Source organism: Onychomys torridus, chromosome 22, assembly GCF_903995425.1.
Source record: "Onychomys torridus chromosome 22, mOncTor1.1, whole genome shotgun sequence".
NCBI classification, from domain to species: domain Eukaryota; kingdom Metazoa; phylum Chordata; class Mammalia; order Rodentia; family Cricetidae; genus Onychomys; species Onychomys torridus.
In genome coordinates, this window is record NC_050464.1 from 1,482,846 (window position 1) to 1,503,274 (window position 20,429).

The 20,429-nt window shown below is 42.8% G+C and overlaps 1 protein-coding gene across 1 annotated transcript in view; it reads right to left on the bottom strand.

Moving 5' to 3' along the window:
• Positions 1-2,377: 2,377 nt before the first annotated feature.
• Positions 2,378-20,429, bottom strand: part of Rxfp2 (relaxin family peptide receptor 2) — a 62,060-nt gene continuing 44,008 nt past the window's right edge. Inside the window, exons 14-18 of the mRNA XM_036172226.1 lie at positions 19,723-19,794; positions 17,027-17,256; positions 15,954-16,364; positions 12,980-13,198; positions 2,378-3,592 (exon numbers count right to left, since the gene is read on the bottom strand). Coding sequence (XP_036028119.1) covers positions 3,333-3,592; positions 12,980-13,198; positions 15,954-16,364; positions 17,027-17,256; positions 19,723-19,794 — 1,192 coding nt within the window. The 3' untranslated portion in view covers positions 2,378-3,332. The remainder of the gene's footprint in view (positions 3,593-12,979; positions 13,199-15,953; positions 16,365-17,026; positions 17,257-19,722; positions 19,795-20,429) is intronic.

The window sequence follows — 20,429 nt, forward strand, 5'->3', positions numbered from 1 at the left end:
ATTAAATTTGCTGTTTGTATCAACAGGGTATCTGACAAAAGACCTACATTAGCAAGAAACACACAACGGGAGGGCTTGATGATCATTTCCTTACTCACTAGGGTGAGAGGGTAGGCAGGCAGAAACTCCTTCAGAATTTTGTTTCCCTCTCTTCTTTCCTCCTCCATCTCTCTCTCCCTCCTTCCCTCCCTCCCTCCTTCCCTCCTCCCCTCCCTCCCTTCCTCCCTCCCTCCATTCCTCTTTTCTTCCTCCCCCCTCCCCCAAATGCTAGCTCAGGCTAGTCTTCAATTTGTGGTCCCCTGCCTCAGTCTCCAAAGAGCCGAACTCTGTCTTAGTTAGTCTTTTATTGCTATGACAAAACACCTTGACCAAGGCGACCTATGAAAGAAAGTATTTAATTGGAGGCTCACAGTTCCACAGGGCTAGAATCCATGATCCATGAGGCAGCAGGAAAGCAGGCAGGCAGACACAGTGCTGGAGCCGTAGCTGAGAGCTCACGTCTGATCCACGAGCAGAGGGAAGAGAGAAGAGGACACACCTCCCAATCCTTCCCAGACAGTTCCACCTGCTGGAAACCAAGCATAGGAGCCCATGGGGGCCATTCTTGCCCGAACCACTGTAGGCCGTTCCTGGCAATGTGATGGTTTGTGGCCAGTTATGCCATGCTAAGAGCCCTGTAACACAGACTATCTCCACACCACACATGGATTCCTGCTGTGGATATTGCTCTGTATAAATAAAATGCTGTTTGGCCAGTGGCCAGGCAGGAAGTATAGGTGGGACAAGAGAGAAGAGAATTCTGGGAGGTGGAAGGCTGGGGGAGGAGAGAAGCTGCCAGCCACTGCCATGACAGAAAAGACATAAGGTACTGGTAAGCCACAAGCCACGTGGCAAAGTATAGATGAACATAAATGGGTTAATTTAAGATAAAAGAAGTAGATAACAAGAAGCCTGCCACGGCCATACAGTTTGTAAGCAATATAAGTTTCTGTGTGTTTACTTGGTTGGGTCTGAGCATCTATGGGACTGGCAGGTAAGGGAGATTTGTCCTGACTGTGGGCCAGGCAGGAAAACTTTAACTACAGATTCCTGTTGGTGCTAGAAGCTGAGATTCCAGGTTAAGTGTGACTGTTGAAAATCTCCCAGTTTTCATGTCTGTTGTGTGCACTCTGTGGCTCTCCACACAGCATACCATTGTGTGCACTCTATGGCTCTCCACACTGCTCATTATTGTGTGAATCTCTATCTCTCCACACTGCTCATTATTGTGTGCACTCTGTGACTCTCCACACTGCTCACCATTGTGTGCACTCTGTGGCTCTCCACACTGCTCACTAAACCAATGCTACAAAAGGGTAAAGAATCAGCAAATATGGATTCAGTCTGGCCCTGGAGTACCCTGGAGAGCACTCTCAATTTCTCTAAGAGAGTGAAGCCACGTGGCTTTCCATGCTGTAGGGCTCACTAAAAAGGAGCTGAGGTAAGGCATGAAGAGGGATGAGGAATCCTGTTGCCACGGCCTGTGGGTAAAGCTCAAATCTGTGATAAACACGATCACCAAAAGCAACTTAGGGAGGAGAGGGTTAATTTGGCTTACAGGTTCATCATGGAGGGAAACCGAGGCAGGAGCTCCAGGCAGGAACCTGGAGGCAGGAACTGAAGCAGAGACCACGGAGAGATGATGCTTTCTTCCTTGCTCCTCCATCCTGCCATCTCCTGGTGAGTTCAACTACAGTTCTATAGAACCCAGGCCCATCTTCCCAGGATGGCGCTGCCCACAGTGGCCTGGGCCCTTCTATATCAATTATCAATCAAGAAAACACCAAACAGACATGCCCATGGGCCAATCTGATGGGGGGGCAATTCTTCAGGTGTGATTCCTTCTTCCCAAATGTTTGATTTGTGTTCCTTGCCAGGCTGGTGTCAAGTTGACAAGAACTAACCAGACAGCCTGTGACCCAAACAAAAGCATTTTAGAAACTGTGGTGGGTGTAAACAATCCTGTTGGTAAAAATAATTGAGACCCTCGAATGAACTAAAAATGACATCAACAAACTTAGTCTTTCTAGACCACCGTCCGAGGCTCCTGTGGACTTTTGGGGTTGTGCTCGCCCCTCAAGGGACGATGCCCTCAACACAGACAGTGTGTTCAGATAGATGCTTGCATGTTGTTTCTGCCAAGAGACTCAGCGAGAAAGGAAGGGAGGTGATGAAATTCACTTACTGTTTCATGCTTTGGCAACGGGAAGAACAGAAAGGTAATATGTGTCGGTGAGACACAGCGCTGTACGCCACTGCTTATCTGGAGATATACCCTCAGCCTTCAGCAACCCCACCCACACGCTCTGTCAGGCTCAAAGCAGCACACAGACAAACACAAAATATAAATTTACTCAGAGTGTTCTTTCCCCTTATATAAACTTTCAGTATCAAAATGTCCCAGTCCTCATAAACAGTTTTCACTTTCAAAAAAACAAAGTTTCTGACCTTTGTGTGTGGAAATGGGAGTTTGTGTAACTAAGCAAATGGTCCCAGGTCAGGGCAGTCTCCTTGAGTTTCTCTTTAACTGTCCTTGTCTCTGTGTTAAATGCAAAGAGGACTTACCCGTAATAGAAATACTGTCTTAAAGTACTTGGAAATTATAACTATTGGGTGCCTGATTTTCCTCTGCTCCCTGGGCAACTTTCGGAAAAGCATCTAAGATCTCATCTTTTCAGGGCTTAAAGAGAAGCTTAATAGAAGTCAGGCAGTGACTGGTTCTAGGCTCCCACAGCATGCCTCCTGCTGGTCTGCTCACGTAAGGCATGATAAACTGGTATGGAGAACCACATAGGAAGCTGCTATTCCAGCAGCCTGGGGAAGCTGTCAGAAGCATCGACAAGATGTGGACGGTTCATTTGCGACCGACGGGGCAAGGAAAAAGATGTTCATTCTGCGTCATGACGGCCACACGAGAATAAGATGTCATGGATGGCCTTCCTTATGTACAGTGCCACTCGATGTAAAAGAAGGCCGTTGCAGTGGCTACATGTAGGCGCTCATGGGTAGACAGCAGTGACAGCTACCCGGAGATCCACCATAGGCCAGCCTACATGGATTTGCCTGTGCATGCCGGGCCTGGGCAGGTGAAGAGGGGAGGCTTTTGGTGTAATTCTCAGCTTGGTCCACGGGTCATAGACCTGTCACCAGAATGCTGGGTCAACAGCCAGTCACAGTGTCCCTGGTGCTGAAAGGGTGGCTGCTGGCCAAGATGGAAAATGTCTCAGATGCTGTCTTCCCCAAATTGTACCTTGTTTTAGGTATTACCCTCAAAGTCCCGTGATCCAAAACCACTATGGGGAGCCTGGCTTCATTATACTGTCCCCAAGGGCTATTCTGTTCAGAACTCCAAGTTTAAGTGAGGAGTCATCGGTCCACACGATGGAGGTAGATAAACTTTTCTTTTTGACTTTGAAAATCGATTTCCTCCGATGCTTGTGTAGCAGCTGCTTCAACTTGTCCTTAAAAAAGGAGGTGGTGAGAGTGTAGAGGATGGGGTTCAAGGCGCTGTTCACCGGAAGGAAGAAAACCACTATCCAGGAAGTGATGGTACCTGAGGAAGGAAATGAAGTGTGAACAGGCACAGAAAGTGGCTCCTCCTTCTCTGTCCCCCCAGACCCGATCCCCCAGTCTCGTCCCTAGCACTGCAGCAGGAAGCCAGCTGCGACATTCCTCCTCATCTCCTGTGGATCCCACAGACCACCCCCTCCTAACCTCCTGTCCCCCACTAGTCACTGTATCCCCCGTCCCCAACTCCAGCAGGCAGACTTTCTGCTTCTTCCTGCTCCCCCAGACCCCAAGCCCAGCAGGTATCGGCTGCTAAGCCAAGGGCCACTCCTCTCAGGGCAGCAAGCAGGCTGAAGGCAGACTACCTATGCTAAGGCTCCTCAGACCCTCTTCCCACAGTCTCACGCCCAGCTCTCCAGCAGGAAGCCTGCTGACGTCTCCCTTTTCTCTCTCACCCAGTCCCAAAGGATCACAAAGACCTTTTCCTCCAACCTTCCTTTCCCCAACTCATCCCCGTACCCCAGCCTCCAACACCAGCAGGCATTTCCTGTGAACACGAAAGCTGGGCAGGCCAGGGAAACAGCCATCACACTCTCTGAAATCCAGAGCAGAATCAGAAACCAAGGAACAAAACTCCCAGCCAACAAAGACAAATCCTAAAATCAGCACCTAGACCTATAATCATCCCCACCCCAGGTGCCTAGACACCAATGTAAAAACACAATCAGTAACAGCCAGGGCAATATATCTCCACCAGAGCCCAGCTATCCTAACACAGCAGGCCCTGAAAACTCCAAAATATTCAAAGGCATAAGAAAAAGACCTTTAAAGGGCCTTTATTAATATGATAGGGGTCCCTAGGGGGAAATGAATAAATCCCTTAAATCATACAGGAAGTTACAAACAGGCGGTGAAGGAAATGAATAAAATGTTTAAGACCTGAAAGTGGAAATAGAATCAGCAAAGAAAACCCAAAATGACAGATTTCTGGAAATGAAAATTTTAGGAATTCAAACAGGAACTATAGAGAAAGCTTCACTACCAGAATGCAAGCGGTGGAAGAGAGAATTTCAGGCACTGAAGACACCATAGAAGAATTGTACCAGTCAAAGGAAACGTTAAATCTAAAAATTTCCTGACACAAAACATCCAGGCAATCTGGGAGACAATGAAAAGATCAAACTACAATACTAGTTATAGAGGAAGGAAAAGAAACCCAGCTCAAAGGCCCAGAAAATGTTTTCAGCAAAATCATAGAAGAAAAATTTCCTAACCTAAAGGAGATGTCTATAGACATACAAGAAGCATACAGAACACCAAATAGGTTGGACCAGAAGAGAAAGTCCCCTCACCACATAACGATCAAAGCACTAAACATACAGAACAAGGAAAGAATATTTAAAGCTGCAAGGGGAAAACCGAGTGGTATACAAAGGCAGAGCTATTAGAATTACTTCTCAAGAGAGACTCTAAAAGCCAGAAGGGCTTGGATATATGTACTTTAGACTCTAAGAGACAACAGATGACAGCCTAGACTACTATACCCAACAAAACTTTCAATTACTATAGATGGAGAAAATAAGATATTTTATGATAAAGTCAAACTTATCTATCTACAAATCCAGCCCTGCACAAAGTGCTAGAACGAAAACTCCAACCCAAGGAGGTTAGCTACACCCATGAAAATGCAGGAAATAAATAATATCACACAAACAAAATCAAAAGAAGGGAAACACACACACACACACACACACACACACACACACACACACACATCACCTCATCCCCCACACTATCACCAACAACAAAGTAACAGTAATTAACAATCATTGGTCATTGATATCTCTCAATATCAATGGTCCCAATTCCCCAATAAAAAGACAAAGACATACAGAATAGATGTGAAAACAGGATCTATCTTTCTGTTGCATCCAAGAAACACACTTCAGCATCAAGGATAGACATCACCTCAGGGTAAAGGATTGGAAAAAGATAATCTAAGCAAATGGACCTAAAAAGTAAGCTGGCTAACAAAATAGACTTCAAATCAAAACTAATCAAAAGACATAGGAAAGGCTACTACATACTCATCAAAGGAAAAATGCACCAAGATGACATTTCAATTCTTAACACCTATACCCCAAACACAATGGTACCCACTTTTGTAAAAAGAGATACTACTACAGCTTAAATCACATATTGACCCCCACACACTGATAGTGGGAGATTTCAATACCCCAATGTCACCAACAGACAGGTCATCCAGACAAAAACTAAACAGACAAATACTGGTCCTAACAGACATTATGACTCAAATGGACCTATCAGACAGAAATCTACAGAACTTTTCACTCAAACTCAAAATAATATACCTTCTTCGCTGCACCTCATGGAACTTTCTCCAAAATTGACCACATACTCAGAAACAAAGTGAGCCTCAACAGATATATGAACAGTTAAATAACTCTGGCATCCTATCTGACTACCACAGATTAAAGCTGGATATCAACAACAACAGAAAGCTTACAAATTCTTGGAACCTGAACAACTCTCTACTGAATGAAAAATGAGTCAAGATAGAAATATAGAAATGAAAGACTTTCTAGAAGTCAATGAAAATGAACGCACAGCACGCCCTAATTTATGGGACACAATGAAGGTGACGGCAAGAAGAATGTTCACAGCACTGTGTACCTACATAAAAGAATTTGGACAGATCTCACGCTCGCAACTTAACAGCACACCTGAAAGCTGTAAAACAAAAAGAAGTAAGCTTACCAAAGAGGAGCAGACAACAAGAAAAAAATCACACCGAGGGCTGAAACCAATAAAGTAGACATAAAGAAAACGATACAAACAATCAATGAAATGAAGAGTAGGTTTTTTGAGAAAATCAACAAGATAGACAAACCTTCATTCAAACTAATCAGAAGGCAGAGAGAATATCCAAATTAACTAAATCAGATACAAAAAGGGGACATAACAACAGGCATTGAGGAAATTCAGAGAATCATAAGGACCTACTTTAAAAACCTGTATTCCACCAAATTGGAAAATCTAGCCAGGCAGTGGTGGTGCACGCCTTTTGTCCCCAGCACTCAGGAGGCAGAGCCAGGTGGATCACTGTGAGTTTGAGGCCAGCCTGGGCTACAGAGTTCCAGGAAAGGCACAAGGCTACACAGAGAAACCATGTACCACTCACCAAAGCTAAATCAAGATGGGATAAACGATTTTTTTTTTTTTTTTTTGGTTTTTTGAGACAGAGTTTCCTCTGTGTAGATTTGTGCCTTTCCTGGAACTCACTCTGTAGCCCAGACTGGCCTTGAACTCACAGAGATCCACCTGCCTCTGCCTCCTGAGTGCTGGGATTAAAGGCCTGCGCCACCACTGCCTGTCGAGATAAACAATTTAAATAGACCTATAACCTCTAGTGAAATAGAAGCAGTTATTAAAATTCTCCCAACAAAACAAAACAAACAACAAAAAACCTAACAAACAAAACAAAACAAAATAAAACAAAAAACCCCAAAGCCCAAGGCCAGATTTTTTAAAAGATTTATTTATTTATGTATTTATTTATGTATTTATGTATTTATATATGTATGTATGTATGTATGTATTTATTTATTTATTTAGTATGTATACAGTGTTCTGCCTGCCTGCATGCCTGCATGCCTGCATGCCAGAAGAGAGTACCAGATCCCATTATAGATGGTTGCAAGCCACCATGTGGCTGCTGGGAGTTGAACTCAGGACCTCTGGAAGAGCACCCAGGGCTCTTAACCTCTGAACTATCCCTTCAGCCCCAAGACCAGATGGTTTTAGCACAGAATTTTACCAGACCGTCAAAGAAGAGTTAATGCCAATACTCCTCAAATTATTCCACAAAATAGAAACAGAAGGAACACTGCCCAATTCATCTTATGAGGCCACAGTCACCCTGATACCTAAACCACACAAAGACTCAACAAAGAAAGAGAATTTCAGACCAATTTCCCTTACGAACATAGGTGTAAAAATACTCAGTAAAACACTTGCAAACTGAATAAAAGAGCACATCAAAAAGATCATCCACCATGATGAAGTAGGCTCCATCCCAGAGATATAGGGATGGTTCAGTATACAAAAATCAATAAATGTAACCCACCATATAAACAACAACAACAACAAAAAAAAACTGCACACGATTGTTTCATTAGATGCAGAAAAGGGTTTTTGACAAAATCCAACACCCATTCCTGATAAAAGTCCTGGAGAGATTAGGAATACAAGGGACATACATAATAAAGGCAATTTACAGCAAGCCAACAGCCAACATCAAATTAAAAAGAGAGAAACTCAAAGCAACTCCACTAAAATCAGGAACAAGACAAGGCTATCACTCTCCCCATATCTATTCAATATAGGACGTGAAGTTCTAGCTAGAGCTATCATACAACTGAAGGAGATCAAGGGGATACAAATTGGAAAGGGAACAAGTCAAATTATCCTTATTTGCAGATGATATGATAGTATACATAAGTGACCCTAAAACTTCCACAGGGAAACTTGGGTGATAAACACCTTCAGCAAAGTTACTGGATACAAGATTAACTAAAAAACAATTAGTAGCCCTTCTACATACAAATGACAAATGGACTGAGAAAGAAATCATGGAATTAGGGGTTCACAATAGCCTAAAATAACATAAAATATTTTGAGGGTAACTGTAGCCAAGCAAGTGAATGACTTATGTGATAAAAACTTCAAGTTTTTGAAGAAAGAAATTGAAGAGAGATATCAGAAGATGGAAAGATCTCCCATGCTCTTGGATCAGTAGGGTTAACATAGTAAAAATGGTCATCTTGCCAAAAAGTAATCCATAGGTTCAATGCAATCCACACCAAAATTCCAACACAATTCTTTACAGACCTTGAAAAGACAATTCTCAACTTCATATGAAAAAACAAAAAACTCAGGATAGCTAAAACAATCCTGAACAATAAAAGAATTGCTGGCGGTCCCACCATTTCCAATTTCAAGTTGTACTACAGAGCTATAGTAATAAAACCCACATGGTATTGGCATTAAAAACAGACATGTTGATCAATGGAATTAAGCTGAAGACCCAAACACAAATCCACACACCTCTGCACACCTGATTTTTGATGAAAAGCCAGAAATACACATTGGAAAAAAGACAGCATCTTCAACAAATGGTGCTCATCAAACTGAACGTCTGCATATAGAAGAATACAAACAGATCCATATTTATCACCCTGCACAGAACTCAAGTTTAAGTGGACCAAAAACCTCAACATAAAACCAGATACATGGAACGTGATAGAAGAGAAAGTGGTGGATAGCCTTGAAAGCATTGACACAGGAGAATGTGAACAGAACATCAATAGCATAGACACTAAGATAAACAATTAATAAATGGTACCTCACAAAACTGAACAACTTCTGTAAGGCAAAGGACACCATCATTTGGACAAAGCAGCAGCCTTCAGAAGCGGCAAATTCTTCACCAACTCCACATCCCTTAGAGGACTAATATCCAAAATATAGAACTCAATAAACTAGACATCAAAAACACAAATAAACCAATTTTAAACATGGAGAACAGATCTAAACAGAGAATTCTCAATAGAGGATTCTCAAATGTCTGAGAAACACTTAGAAAAATGTTTAACATCCTTAGCCATCAGGGAAATGCAAATCAAAACAACTTTGAGATTCTATCTTACACTTGTCAGAATGTCTGTGATTAAAAGCATGGCAGCTCATGCTGGTGAGGATGTGAAGCAAGGGGAACACTCCTCCATTGCTGGTGGGAGTACAAATTTATACAGCCATTATGGAAATCAATATGGCAGTTCCTCAGAAAGTTGGGAATCAATCTACCTCAATGCCCAGCTATACCACTCTTAGGTATACCCAAGGGATGCTCCATCCTACCACAAGGATACTTGCTCAGCCATATTCATTTCAGCTTTATTCATAGCAGCCAGAAACTGGAAACAACCTGGATGTCCCTCAACAGAAGAATGGATAAAGAAAATGTAGTACATTTACACAATGGAATATTACTCAGCAGTTTAAAAAAGTGACAGCATAAAATCTGCAGGCAAATAGATGGAACTAGAAAAAAATTCATAACCCAGACCCAGAAAGACAAATATACTGTGTATTCACTTATATGGGGATATTAGCTCTTAAGTAAATGACAACCAAGCTACAATCCACAGACCCAGAGAGGTTAGGTAAAGAGGAGGGGTCTATGTGGAGGAAGAGGTGGCACATGGATCTCCCTGGAAGGGATAAATAGAATAGATTTTATGAGCAGACCAGGGTGGGGATGGGGGGATCAGGTTATGGGATGAGATGGGGTGGAGGGGGGAAATGTTGAGAGAGAGGTGGCTGGAAATGGGGGATGGTGTGTAAACCTAGTGCAGTGGAAACATCCTGGACCCTGTGAAGGTGGTCCTAATGAGGACTCCTAGTAATGGGGGATGCAGAGTCTTAACTGGCTATCTCTTGTAGCCAGGCTAGACTTCCAGCGGCAGAATTGGATTGCATTCAATTGAGTTGTTTGCCACAGGGGTCCCATGGATATTCCCAAACAACCCAGGCTGTTGCTAAGACAAAAGGTTGCTCTCTGCAAACTGACAGCATGGCCCCATTGCCAAGGACAACACCCACACAACTCGTTGAATGTGGAGAAGTCAAGCCTCACTCCTATGTTCTAGTCTCTTTGGTGCGGGAAGGGACTCTGCAAGCTACTGAAACAGAAATGTGAACACCAACCCAGCCACATAACCTTTGACGTACACTCTGTCCTGCCTGCAAAATATGCTAGAGCAATGGTGGGGTAGAACTTGTGGGAGTGGCCAACCAGTGTCTGATTTGACTTAAGGCCCACTCCTCAAGAAGGAACCCATATGGACACTGCTTGGGTAACCGACACTATCGTAAGCGACACTATCGGTAAAAAACAAAACAAAACAAACAAACACATGAAAGAAAACGAAAAGGAAAGGAAAAGAAAGAGAAATTGTTTTTGCTGTGCTGGAGACAGAACCCAGGGCATCATGCATGCCAGGCGAGCCAAGGATATATCTATAGACTGAGGATATGGACTTAAGTAGACATAAAATTCCCATAACACATTGCAGCTGCTGTTGTATTTATGGATGCTGCCTAATATATTAAAGGGGTTAGGGATTCAAGGTTTTATTATTTGTGTTTTAGTCATTGACTAAATTTGGATTTTTGTAAGACAAAAACAGGAAGAAATTCTCTGAAAGTATTTTGCAAACTATTATTTCTATACAAAGGTGCTTTTCTTGTTCTTATTGCCTTAATTTTTAAAAATAGACTTTATTAAAAAAAAACCCTCACAATTTTCAAAAAAAAAAGCACATGCTGAAATTAATTAGACCTGAAATCTATACATCTCAATGAACTGCTATAGTTAGAATAAACTTTCTGGATCTATGGAGGTTTGTAATAGAGTTTACACTTTCAGTATTGAATGTATTTTATGCACTTATCCACCATCAAAAAGGAAAATTCTATGTGCCAAAGTGCCAGTGTCCCTGACTGTGACTGGGTTTGCTTTCAGGAAGTAAATTCAGTTGAGGTTTGCAGTATGGGTCCTGTTCTCAGCTGCCTGCTGCCTGTATGAGAGGGACTGGACACGTGAGGAGAGACCCTGGGATGAGAACACAGAGGAATGCACACGTGGAGACCTAGCAAAAAGGTGGCTGTGTTTGAGGCAGCCATCATTAAGACAAAGTGAGAGGCCTTGGGAAAAGCAAAACCTGAAGATACTTTGACCTTGGCTAGCCTAGACCAGTGAAGTCTCCCAAGTGCTCAGCCCTGACCTTCCAGGATCCTCAATTCCACATCTTACACGGCTTACATGCATGCTTGATGTGAAGGTTAAGCCAGGGTGACTGGCCTGGTGTGCCACGTTACAGTGGGGTGTCTGCAGACCTCATGTAACTGCACAAACCTGAGGAAAAGAGCTCTTGAGAGCTGCTCATCACGTGTGCCTCAGGGCTTTCCATGTGTTGGACTCTGGGCTGTCACACGACTAACACGTGATTCCCACCCTGATCAGTTCTTCAGGTGATGTGCTTATAGCCCGTGAGCTGAAGATGACCCCAAGCTCTGTTTAAGAGTCAGGGTAAGTCCCTGGTGGCTCCCAGCGCCTGTGATCTATAGACCTTAGAACGGACTTCAGGTAAAATCCAAACCAATGAATGCTGTTTTCTCTGAGGTAGGATTGTGTGCTGGGTTGGGGTGTTTCCCTGAGTTACAGAGCACTTCAAAGTGATATGTCTCATGGTGAGGACTGTGGAACAGGGCTGGGGGATCTATCTGGGTATGAGCATCTGAGTCACGGGGAATTCGGCAGAATACTTTGTGCATGCTTTGCCCCAGGAACAAAGGTTCCAGTGAAACTAGGGAATTTACGTATCCATGTATGTGCCTATGTATGTATGTGTGTGTGTGTGTGTGTGCCTATGTATGTATGTATGTATGCATGTGTGTATGTATGTATGTGTGTGTATGTATGTATGCATGTGTGTGTATGTATGTATGTATGCATGCATGTGTGTATGTATGCATGTGTGTGTACGTATGTATGTATGTGTGTGTGCATGTATGTGTGTATGTATGTATGCATGTATGTGTGTATGTATGTATGCATGTGTGTACATGTATGTATGTATGTGTGTGCATGTATGTGTGTGTATGTATGTATGTATGCATATGTGTGCCTATGTATGTATGTATGTGTGCCTATGTATGTATGTATGTGTGTGTATGCATGTATGTGTGTGTATGTGTGTATGTATGTATGTGTGTGTGTATGCATGCATATATGTGTGTATGTATGTATGTGTGTATGTGTGTATGTATGTATGTGTGTGTATGCATGTATGTGTGTATGTATGTATGTGTGTGTATGTATGCATGTATGTATGTGTGTATGCATGTATGCATGTATGTATGTGTGTATGTATGTATGCGTGTATGTGTGTATATATGTATGTGTGTATGTATCTATCTACGTATCTATTTATGTATGTATGTATGTATGTATGTATGTATGTACCTATCTATCTATCTATCTATCTATCTATCTATCTTTTGTATCTTAGCTATGACCCACTAGCTAGCTCAGGTACAAGCAAGATTTTTAGACCGATTTTCTATCTTGCTTCAATTTTTTTATTCTTTTTACTGGACTGAACCACTGTCCACTATCCACCTTAGAATATTAATTATAAAACACTATGGTGGGAGTGTTAATTCTTCAAACTGATGCCATAGGTACTGATGGAGAATTTACTACATGGAAGGCACTCTCCCAGACTCTGGCCTTGTCAAACAAAGGGCCCAAGAAGGGACAGTGTACCTGGGATGAGGAAGGACTGACCTGGTACCTCCACTTGAAGGAGAGACAGGATTTTAACAACAAACACTGGAATCCAGCAGATGGCATCTGAGAACACGATAAAGAAGAAGCGGTTTGCAACAGCCACCTCCTTCCCAATGTGGTTCCTCACTTCTGAAGTCTGGAGGGCTGTTTTCTGAATGGAGCAGAACATGGCCACATAGGAAGACATGATGATGAGGAAAGCCAGCAAGTTCACACCTGTTGGGAAGCACACACTAGTTTTACATCTCAGGCAGGAAATCGGCAGAGATGCATCAGCTACATGGCCGTTCACATGGTGCCTGGCGCCAGTGTTTCCCAGAACTGTGTGCTCGGAGGTGTGTAGCTAAACTTCCCAAGTTTAGGAAATAAAATCAAGAACTAGGTTTTCAAAATGGATTTCAAATGTGTAAGTTCTTTATGAAGAGTGAGGCCTGGAGATTCCAATCTGGAATACCAGGAAACATGACTGCTTTTCTTTTTTTCCTCTCTCTTTCTCTCTCCTCAGACAAGGTCACAGTCCTGGTAGCCTCGAACTCACAGGCATCTGCTTGTCTCTGCCTCCTGAGTTAAAGGTGTGCACCACCGTGATTGGCAAGACTGCCCTTCTAGAGCATGAAAACACACTCTTGTGTTCTCTCTCTCTCAGTCACCCATTCTCTCTCTCTCTCTCTCTCTCTCTCTCTCTCTCTCACACACACACACACACACACACACACACACACACACACACACACACACAGTTTTGTTCTTAGTTCCTGGGCTGATAACCCTTAAGGTACTGCTGTAATTACAGTGCATGTCTTATTCCTTATACATATGAATAACAGAATCTTAGAATTTGTCATAAATATAGTTGCCTCAGAAGCATTATTCTTTACGTTTTGGCCCTTCAATAAATGTAACACATAAAACAAAAATGCATTTTTTGTTAACTTTTGCTTAGGTTGCTCACAGTAATTTGAACTATTGTAGTTTAGAACCCTTTAAACTCAATTTAGAAGAGAAATAAAAATGTTAAAAATACAGCTAAATGAATCATTCTTTTGGGGCTAGATGGTTTCACAGATATCCCCTGTAACATTGCTTTCTCGGTCCTTTAGCTCGCTTTATTCTTGCTGTAATAAAAAGGAAATCCAAAACAGTGATTATAAAATTCTTTTTAATAAGCATATGATTTGCATTTGTTTCCAGAGCTGCTAAAAAACATTCCTAGTCTGAATTTAGACTGCGTAATGGCAGGCAAAATGGTTTAAACTCAAGGTTATTTTTACCCACAGCGTTTCTGACTCCACGGACCCTCACCACATTGTGGAACAATGGAATTTTACAACACTGGTTTGTCTGAGGCCTCTCGTCAGAAAGTTTGGCATAAAGTAAAAGGATGCCGTGGCAGGTGCATAACCCTTCTCAGCGGAGTCTCACGCCTTAGCTGTAAAACGCAGCCACTTTCAACTTCTGAAGCACTTGGCCTGGGCCTGGCCCTGGGCTTTGGGCCTCTGACCCCGCTGTCTTTTCCGGGAGCACAGATCCTACTCTACCAACCTGTCTTCACTTGCCTCAGCCTCCTCATCCCCGGGGCTTCATTTCTCCTTCAAAGCCTTCCCTGGTCCTCAGCTGTGGGGCCCCTAGGGTATCCTCTACTCTTTGTATGTAGTGGCTGTTTTTAAACCAACAATGACTTATCTAACTTAACCAGACTCAATGTTTGAGAAAGAAATCAATATGCCTACAGTATAATATCAGCATTCTGAGAAATACATGTTCATGGGGCTATGAGGAAACTTCTCGGCCCAGAGTGGACTGTAGTGGGTATGTGCATGTGGGGGCATGTGTTTACGCAGGCACATACATGAAGGTCTCTGTGAGGTCCACGTGTGCTAGGAGTTGTGAAGAAGAGAGAGCCTAGAGGAAGCACAGACAGTCTACAGTATCCTGGAAGGGACATAATTATGAACACAAGGCTACCAAACAAGAGTGGTGTCTGAGGAGAATCACCAAAATGGTGTAAATGAAGAGTTTTGTTTTTCAGAAAGGGAGAAGGATCAGATGGAGATATGGAAACAGAGTTTGGGGCCACCCCAATGAGTTTTAAGTCGCCCATTTGTACTTGACCTTGAAAGTAGTTTGAGGCATTGATGGTTTCAGCTTAGAGGGAAGCCATTGTTCTCATGGCCAGGACAGTTCTAACAGGCTGGCGACGAGTTGAACGTGAGGCTGGGGTGGGGGCCCAGGACCGACTGTGGTGTCAGAGGCAGTAAGGACACAGTGCAGAGGCAAGGTCTCACACTAAGGCAACAGCCGTGCACAGAGACACGAGGCAGGGGAATGTTATTCTTAAAGAGAGCATCAGAGAGCTTGTTGATGAGGAGGATTAAGGAGCAAGAAGGGAATGAAATGAGGTTTTAGCCAAAAAAAGGGGAGGGGGGCTGTGGGAACGGCCCTCATTCTGAGCAGGGCTAAGAAGTGTTACAGAGTAACAAAAAAATTAATGTTAATATTGAAGTCTGTCAATGATTTATAACAGAAGATATAGGATCATCATTGCAAAGGGGAAAAAAACCCGAGAATTAAAACTGAAAAGAATTTGTATCAAGTGGCCTCAAGGGCTGTGTTTACAAAAGGCAATAGATCTTCGGGTGTTTAGATAACCTGCTTGTGAGTGTCTAGAAATTAAAAATTTTAAGGAGTTTGAGTAATTTGGTTTCAAGACTGGACACTAAGAATTTTTCCAGTTCATACTCACTATGAATCTCACAAAGAGAACTCAGGTATGATTTTTTTTTTAAAAAAATCATCCAAAGGTTCTGAGAGTATGTCTTTGTTTTCCACAATAAAAAGTTTAATAAAAACCACCTACAAAATGCACGCCAAGAACTTTGCTTTCTGGATGGACAGATTCACATCTGACGGCCTGTGTCTTCTAGAAAGATGGTGGATGGTGTCGCTCTGGGAAATAAAAAATAATATTTACCTAGAAAAATCCCAAGGGAGTAGCCTCTACTTCCAAAATCTTCCGCTTGGTCATAATGAAGTGGGAAGCAGACTCCATTTTTCCCATAAAAGTTGCCAAAATAATCCTCGCTGGTGAAGGGAACGGCTGCTATGAGAAGTCCCAAGCCCCAGATGCTGGCGAGGGCCACCGCAGTCTGGCGCTTGCCCAGGCGCAGGTTACCGAAGGGGAATACGATGACCAGGAACTTCTCCAGGGTCAGGAATGTCAGAAGCAGCACCGAGACCTCCGTGGACAGCGTGGCCAGGAAGCCCAGGAGGCGGCAGGGTACACTCTCCATCCACAGCAGCGCGTACTTCTGATACTGCCCTCGGTACTTGATGTCAAAAACGCCCACGAAGAACAGGTACACCCCCATCAGGCAGTCGGCACCTGCGGGGAACCCAAGCAGCCCACGTGCTCAGCATCTCTCCTTACATTTTTCTAGATTCTTCTTCCTGTATTAGGTGAACCGAACTACCTACTAGACTACCAGCCAGCCAGTGGACCTGATTTGTTTTCTAGTTTAAAGAGCAGAAAAGGTAACATTTTCTGAGGGCTAGTACTTAAATGGAAATGTGCACTACTTGTATAGTTAATGAAATATTCTAGACTAACATGAATATCTAGCCCTCCTTCCTCGACAGGTGATGGTAGAGGTGGATGGGAATCTGAGCTTGCTAAGCACATGGCTTCTGTAATTGAAATTAATAACAAATTACATTAATAATAATAAAAGTTAAAAAATATTAGTTTACAAATCTCAAAACTTATTCCATTTTCCATCCCTCATGGACCTGTGATTTCATTTCTAAGACACGATCCCCATGCAAAGAGCCTGTAGTCTAAAATCTCAAGGAGCAGTCGAGTCATAGCTAGAAAACAATTGCTCACTAAAGCTAATTTGGATTGAAGGCTATTTGTTGAATATACAATCCTATATATAATATATACACAAAATTTTATGTGTATATATACATACCTATACAATATATAACATATACACACATATCAGCTCATAGAAGACAATGTATTTGTACAAGACACATACTTACAACAAAGGATTTTGATGGACATAGCGTGAGTGGTATTCTCAGCCTTAATAAGAGATCTCACGGCAATAACAAGAACATTCCCCACGCTGGTAATGAAAGCTATAACCCAGACAGACACTCTGAGGATACTGTTAGCCAAGAGGTCCTCAGATGAAGAAATGCCGTCCGTGGAGGGCATACAGATTCGGACATGGGGAACATAGGAGCAGTATCGAAAGGTTTTCAGATAACTGAAGGCAAAAGACAAAGAGAAAGAGTCATTGGGCAGCAGTGATTGAGGGGCTCCTACCGGGCCTAAGGTGGGAAGTCGGGGTTGCCACTTTGCTAGTTTGTTTATTACTGTGACGAACTATTATTTTTAGGTAATGTGTCAGTGTAGGTGGTGCTGCTAGGAAGACTAGCACCGTATGGGCATAGACTTCAGAAGTGCGTGGCTGTGTCTGCTGAAAGTCAAGGGTGTGGGGACTGTAGAGATCCAAAGTCACAGGGGCTCTACTCTGGGGCCTTATTGGATGTAGTATTCTAGTTCTCACTGGGTAGTCTGCAAAGCAGATCACTGTCTCAAAACTGATCTCTAACCGACATCCCAGGCTTTCACTGTAAGGAGCCTATGACCCGCAAAAAATATTCTCAATGAACATTGAGTATCTAGCCTTCTCCTTGTGCTGGCAAGAGGGGGGAGTCTGAGACCAGAAAAACTGAGTCATTCTGGAGCTGGGAGGAGAAGCAGTCACCTTAAACACAGGGTTCATACCAGAGTTTCTTCAAAGGTTTTAAATTCTAGAGGGGTGAAGGTTTGTTTGGGGTCAATGCGTTTGTAATCTGGGCACGGGGAATCTCGAGGGTGGAATGGGCCGGCTCACCCCAAACTTGCATGTTTCAATTTTCTCCCGTGGAATCCACTGCATTTGTACTCTTTTACTGTGTCTTAAAGTTCACTACTTTAATCTCCCACCCCCGCCCCCCAGCTGAATATACTTTTACCATCTCCTAATTCAGTTTCCACACCAGCAATTAGATGATCCCATAATACTATGTGGAGCCCTCTTAAGATTGCATGTCTGGGTATCCTTAGCTGCCTGACCTCCTTCTACCCAAACACAGGGGCCTTCTAACCCCACACAAGCCAGGCCCATCCCCTTCCAAGAGCCTTGACTCCGCTTTTCCTTTGGATGTATTCAGGTTGTCTCAAGTGCCGCATGACTGACCATCCGGATGCATCATCTGTTTCTTCACTTTGTTTCATGAATTGCCATGGAATTTAATAGGCATTTACTTATTGGATCAATTACTCTGTTTTGAAAGCTAAATGCAAGTTCTCTGGCACATTCTTTCTCTCTCTCATCACTATGCCCTCAACATCTCTCTGTGCCTATTGGATGCTAAGGACCCAAAAAACATTCCTCAGATCAGCAAGAGGATGATGGATTGTTGAATGCTAGGTGTGTTGGAGGCATATAAGGCAAATTCTACCCCAAGTGGCATATAGTCTAGCTTCCTAGAAGTTGGCATCCAATTAAAGGGGTTTGGCATCTGACTTTATTGGCTTCTTCTCCTACCCTGGACTCCTGGCATGAACTTGACCCTTTGGTCCTTGTAGGGTTCCATTATGCTCATCGTCTTCAGAGAGAGCCCTATTGGACCTCCCACTGTAAGCAGGGGCAGGAGGGAGGGATGGGGTGAGGAGGTAGGGGTGTATCAAAAATTAAAGGCCAAGGAAGGGAAGAGGAGCAGACCCTTTGGTGGGGGTGTAGCTAAGCTAGCTCATTTTCTGCTTGTTGTTGGTCCCTCCATGACCTTGACTTTAGCATTGACAAAAGCAGCTTCACCGAATTCTGAACAGGCTGGAGTTCTCTATTCTGTGAAAAACTCACCTTCCGCCTGCAGCAAGTAAAGGGTAGCCTCATTAATTATTTATCTAATGGTGCCACAGGAAGAGAAAGGAACAAAAGCACGCGCATACGCATTGGACACCTGTCTCTGAGGCACCACACCTGCACAGACAGAACCAAAGTGTTCTCCCCCCAAATGCACCTGAATTCACATCAACACTCTCATCGACTGGCTGCACCCAACTTGGGATCTTACATCGATTTCTCCCTATTTTTGTGGATGACAATAGTTAATTTTGAAATTAGGAACATATAGATTATATACAGTTGATAAAGAAATGATCATGTTAAAAAAAACACATATATGAACACAACTTACACAGTGCACTTTAGTCATATCTATTCAAGTGACTTTAACAAAACTACGATAAAGATTAATTACCTCCATTTTGCAGTGCACTTAATAAGAGAAACAACACCTGGAATCTACATAGCCCACATCTTAGAGCAGCCGACTGCTCACTCATGTGAAGTGAATTAATGTTTCCAGGTCTCCTGAGTACCCTTTAGCCAGTGACTTCATCTGGTGTAATGTGTGGCATTCTGGTACCCTGAGCTCTTATTGGGCCTCAATTGGATAAACATCGTGTTTCCAGAGAGAAGGGTCATTCATGCCGGCACATCATTATATTGAACTCTAGTTGAACAGGGGTCAAAGGTGAGAAAATTAAAACGTTCTCAGTAGAAAAGAAGACGTTGGTTGCATACAAACACAGTTCAGTGACAATTAGACAGTTGAGCATGAGAATATTTGAATTAATTCATCATGCTTTCTTTTCCCTCTATTCCTTCAAATATACATACATGTGAGAAAGGTTCTTCATGGGCTGGAACATGCCTGTGTTTATGTTTGGAATCTCTATCCTTTCCAGGTCTCTGGAAAATATATAGAATAGGTTTAATGTTTTTAGGGTTACATTTTGAAATCATTTCTTTCTTTTTTTGGTTACATCTTGAATTTGATGCTTTGAAATTTTATGTTACCTATTCAAATATGGATAAAATTTTCATAGTAGACATTTTGAGAAAATGATCATTAATATAAAAATCTGTAAGTGGGAGCTTTCATACCACTTAAATGCAGAATTATGTTCTAATGTAACACTTTGGTAGAATATATTGAAATGGCAAGGGGCTGGGAGAGTGTGGCTCAGTGGTTGCATACTTGCCCGACAAACACAAGGTTCTGGCTTCCATCCCCAGAAATGGTAAAGAAACAAACAAATAGTCCATAGATCAAATGGCAGTGGTGTCTGATGTGAGTATAATGTTATCTTTATACTTTGATTTAATCAGCACTCTCATGGAAATTCAAGGGCTTCATTCCATAGTACTTCTAACTGAAAACACCATTAAAGTGAGGCCACTGGGAATCGGGGTGTGAATCTTCGTTTTCCCCTGGCCTACGTGTCTTTAGAGCAGAACCACCTAGGCAGTGGGAAGAACCATCAGTTCAGGACCGTCATTTACTCCGACACCAGGGGAAGAATCCTGTTATCCCCCCAGTCCCT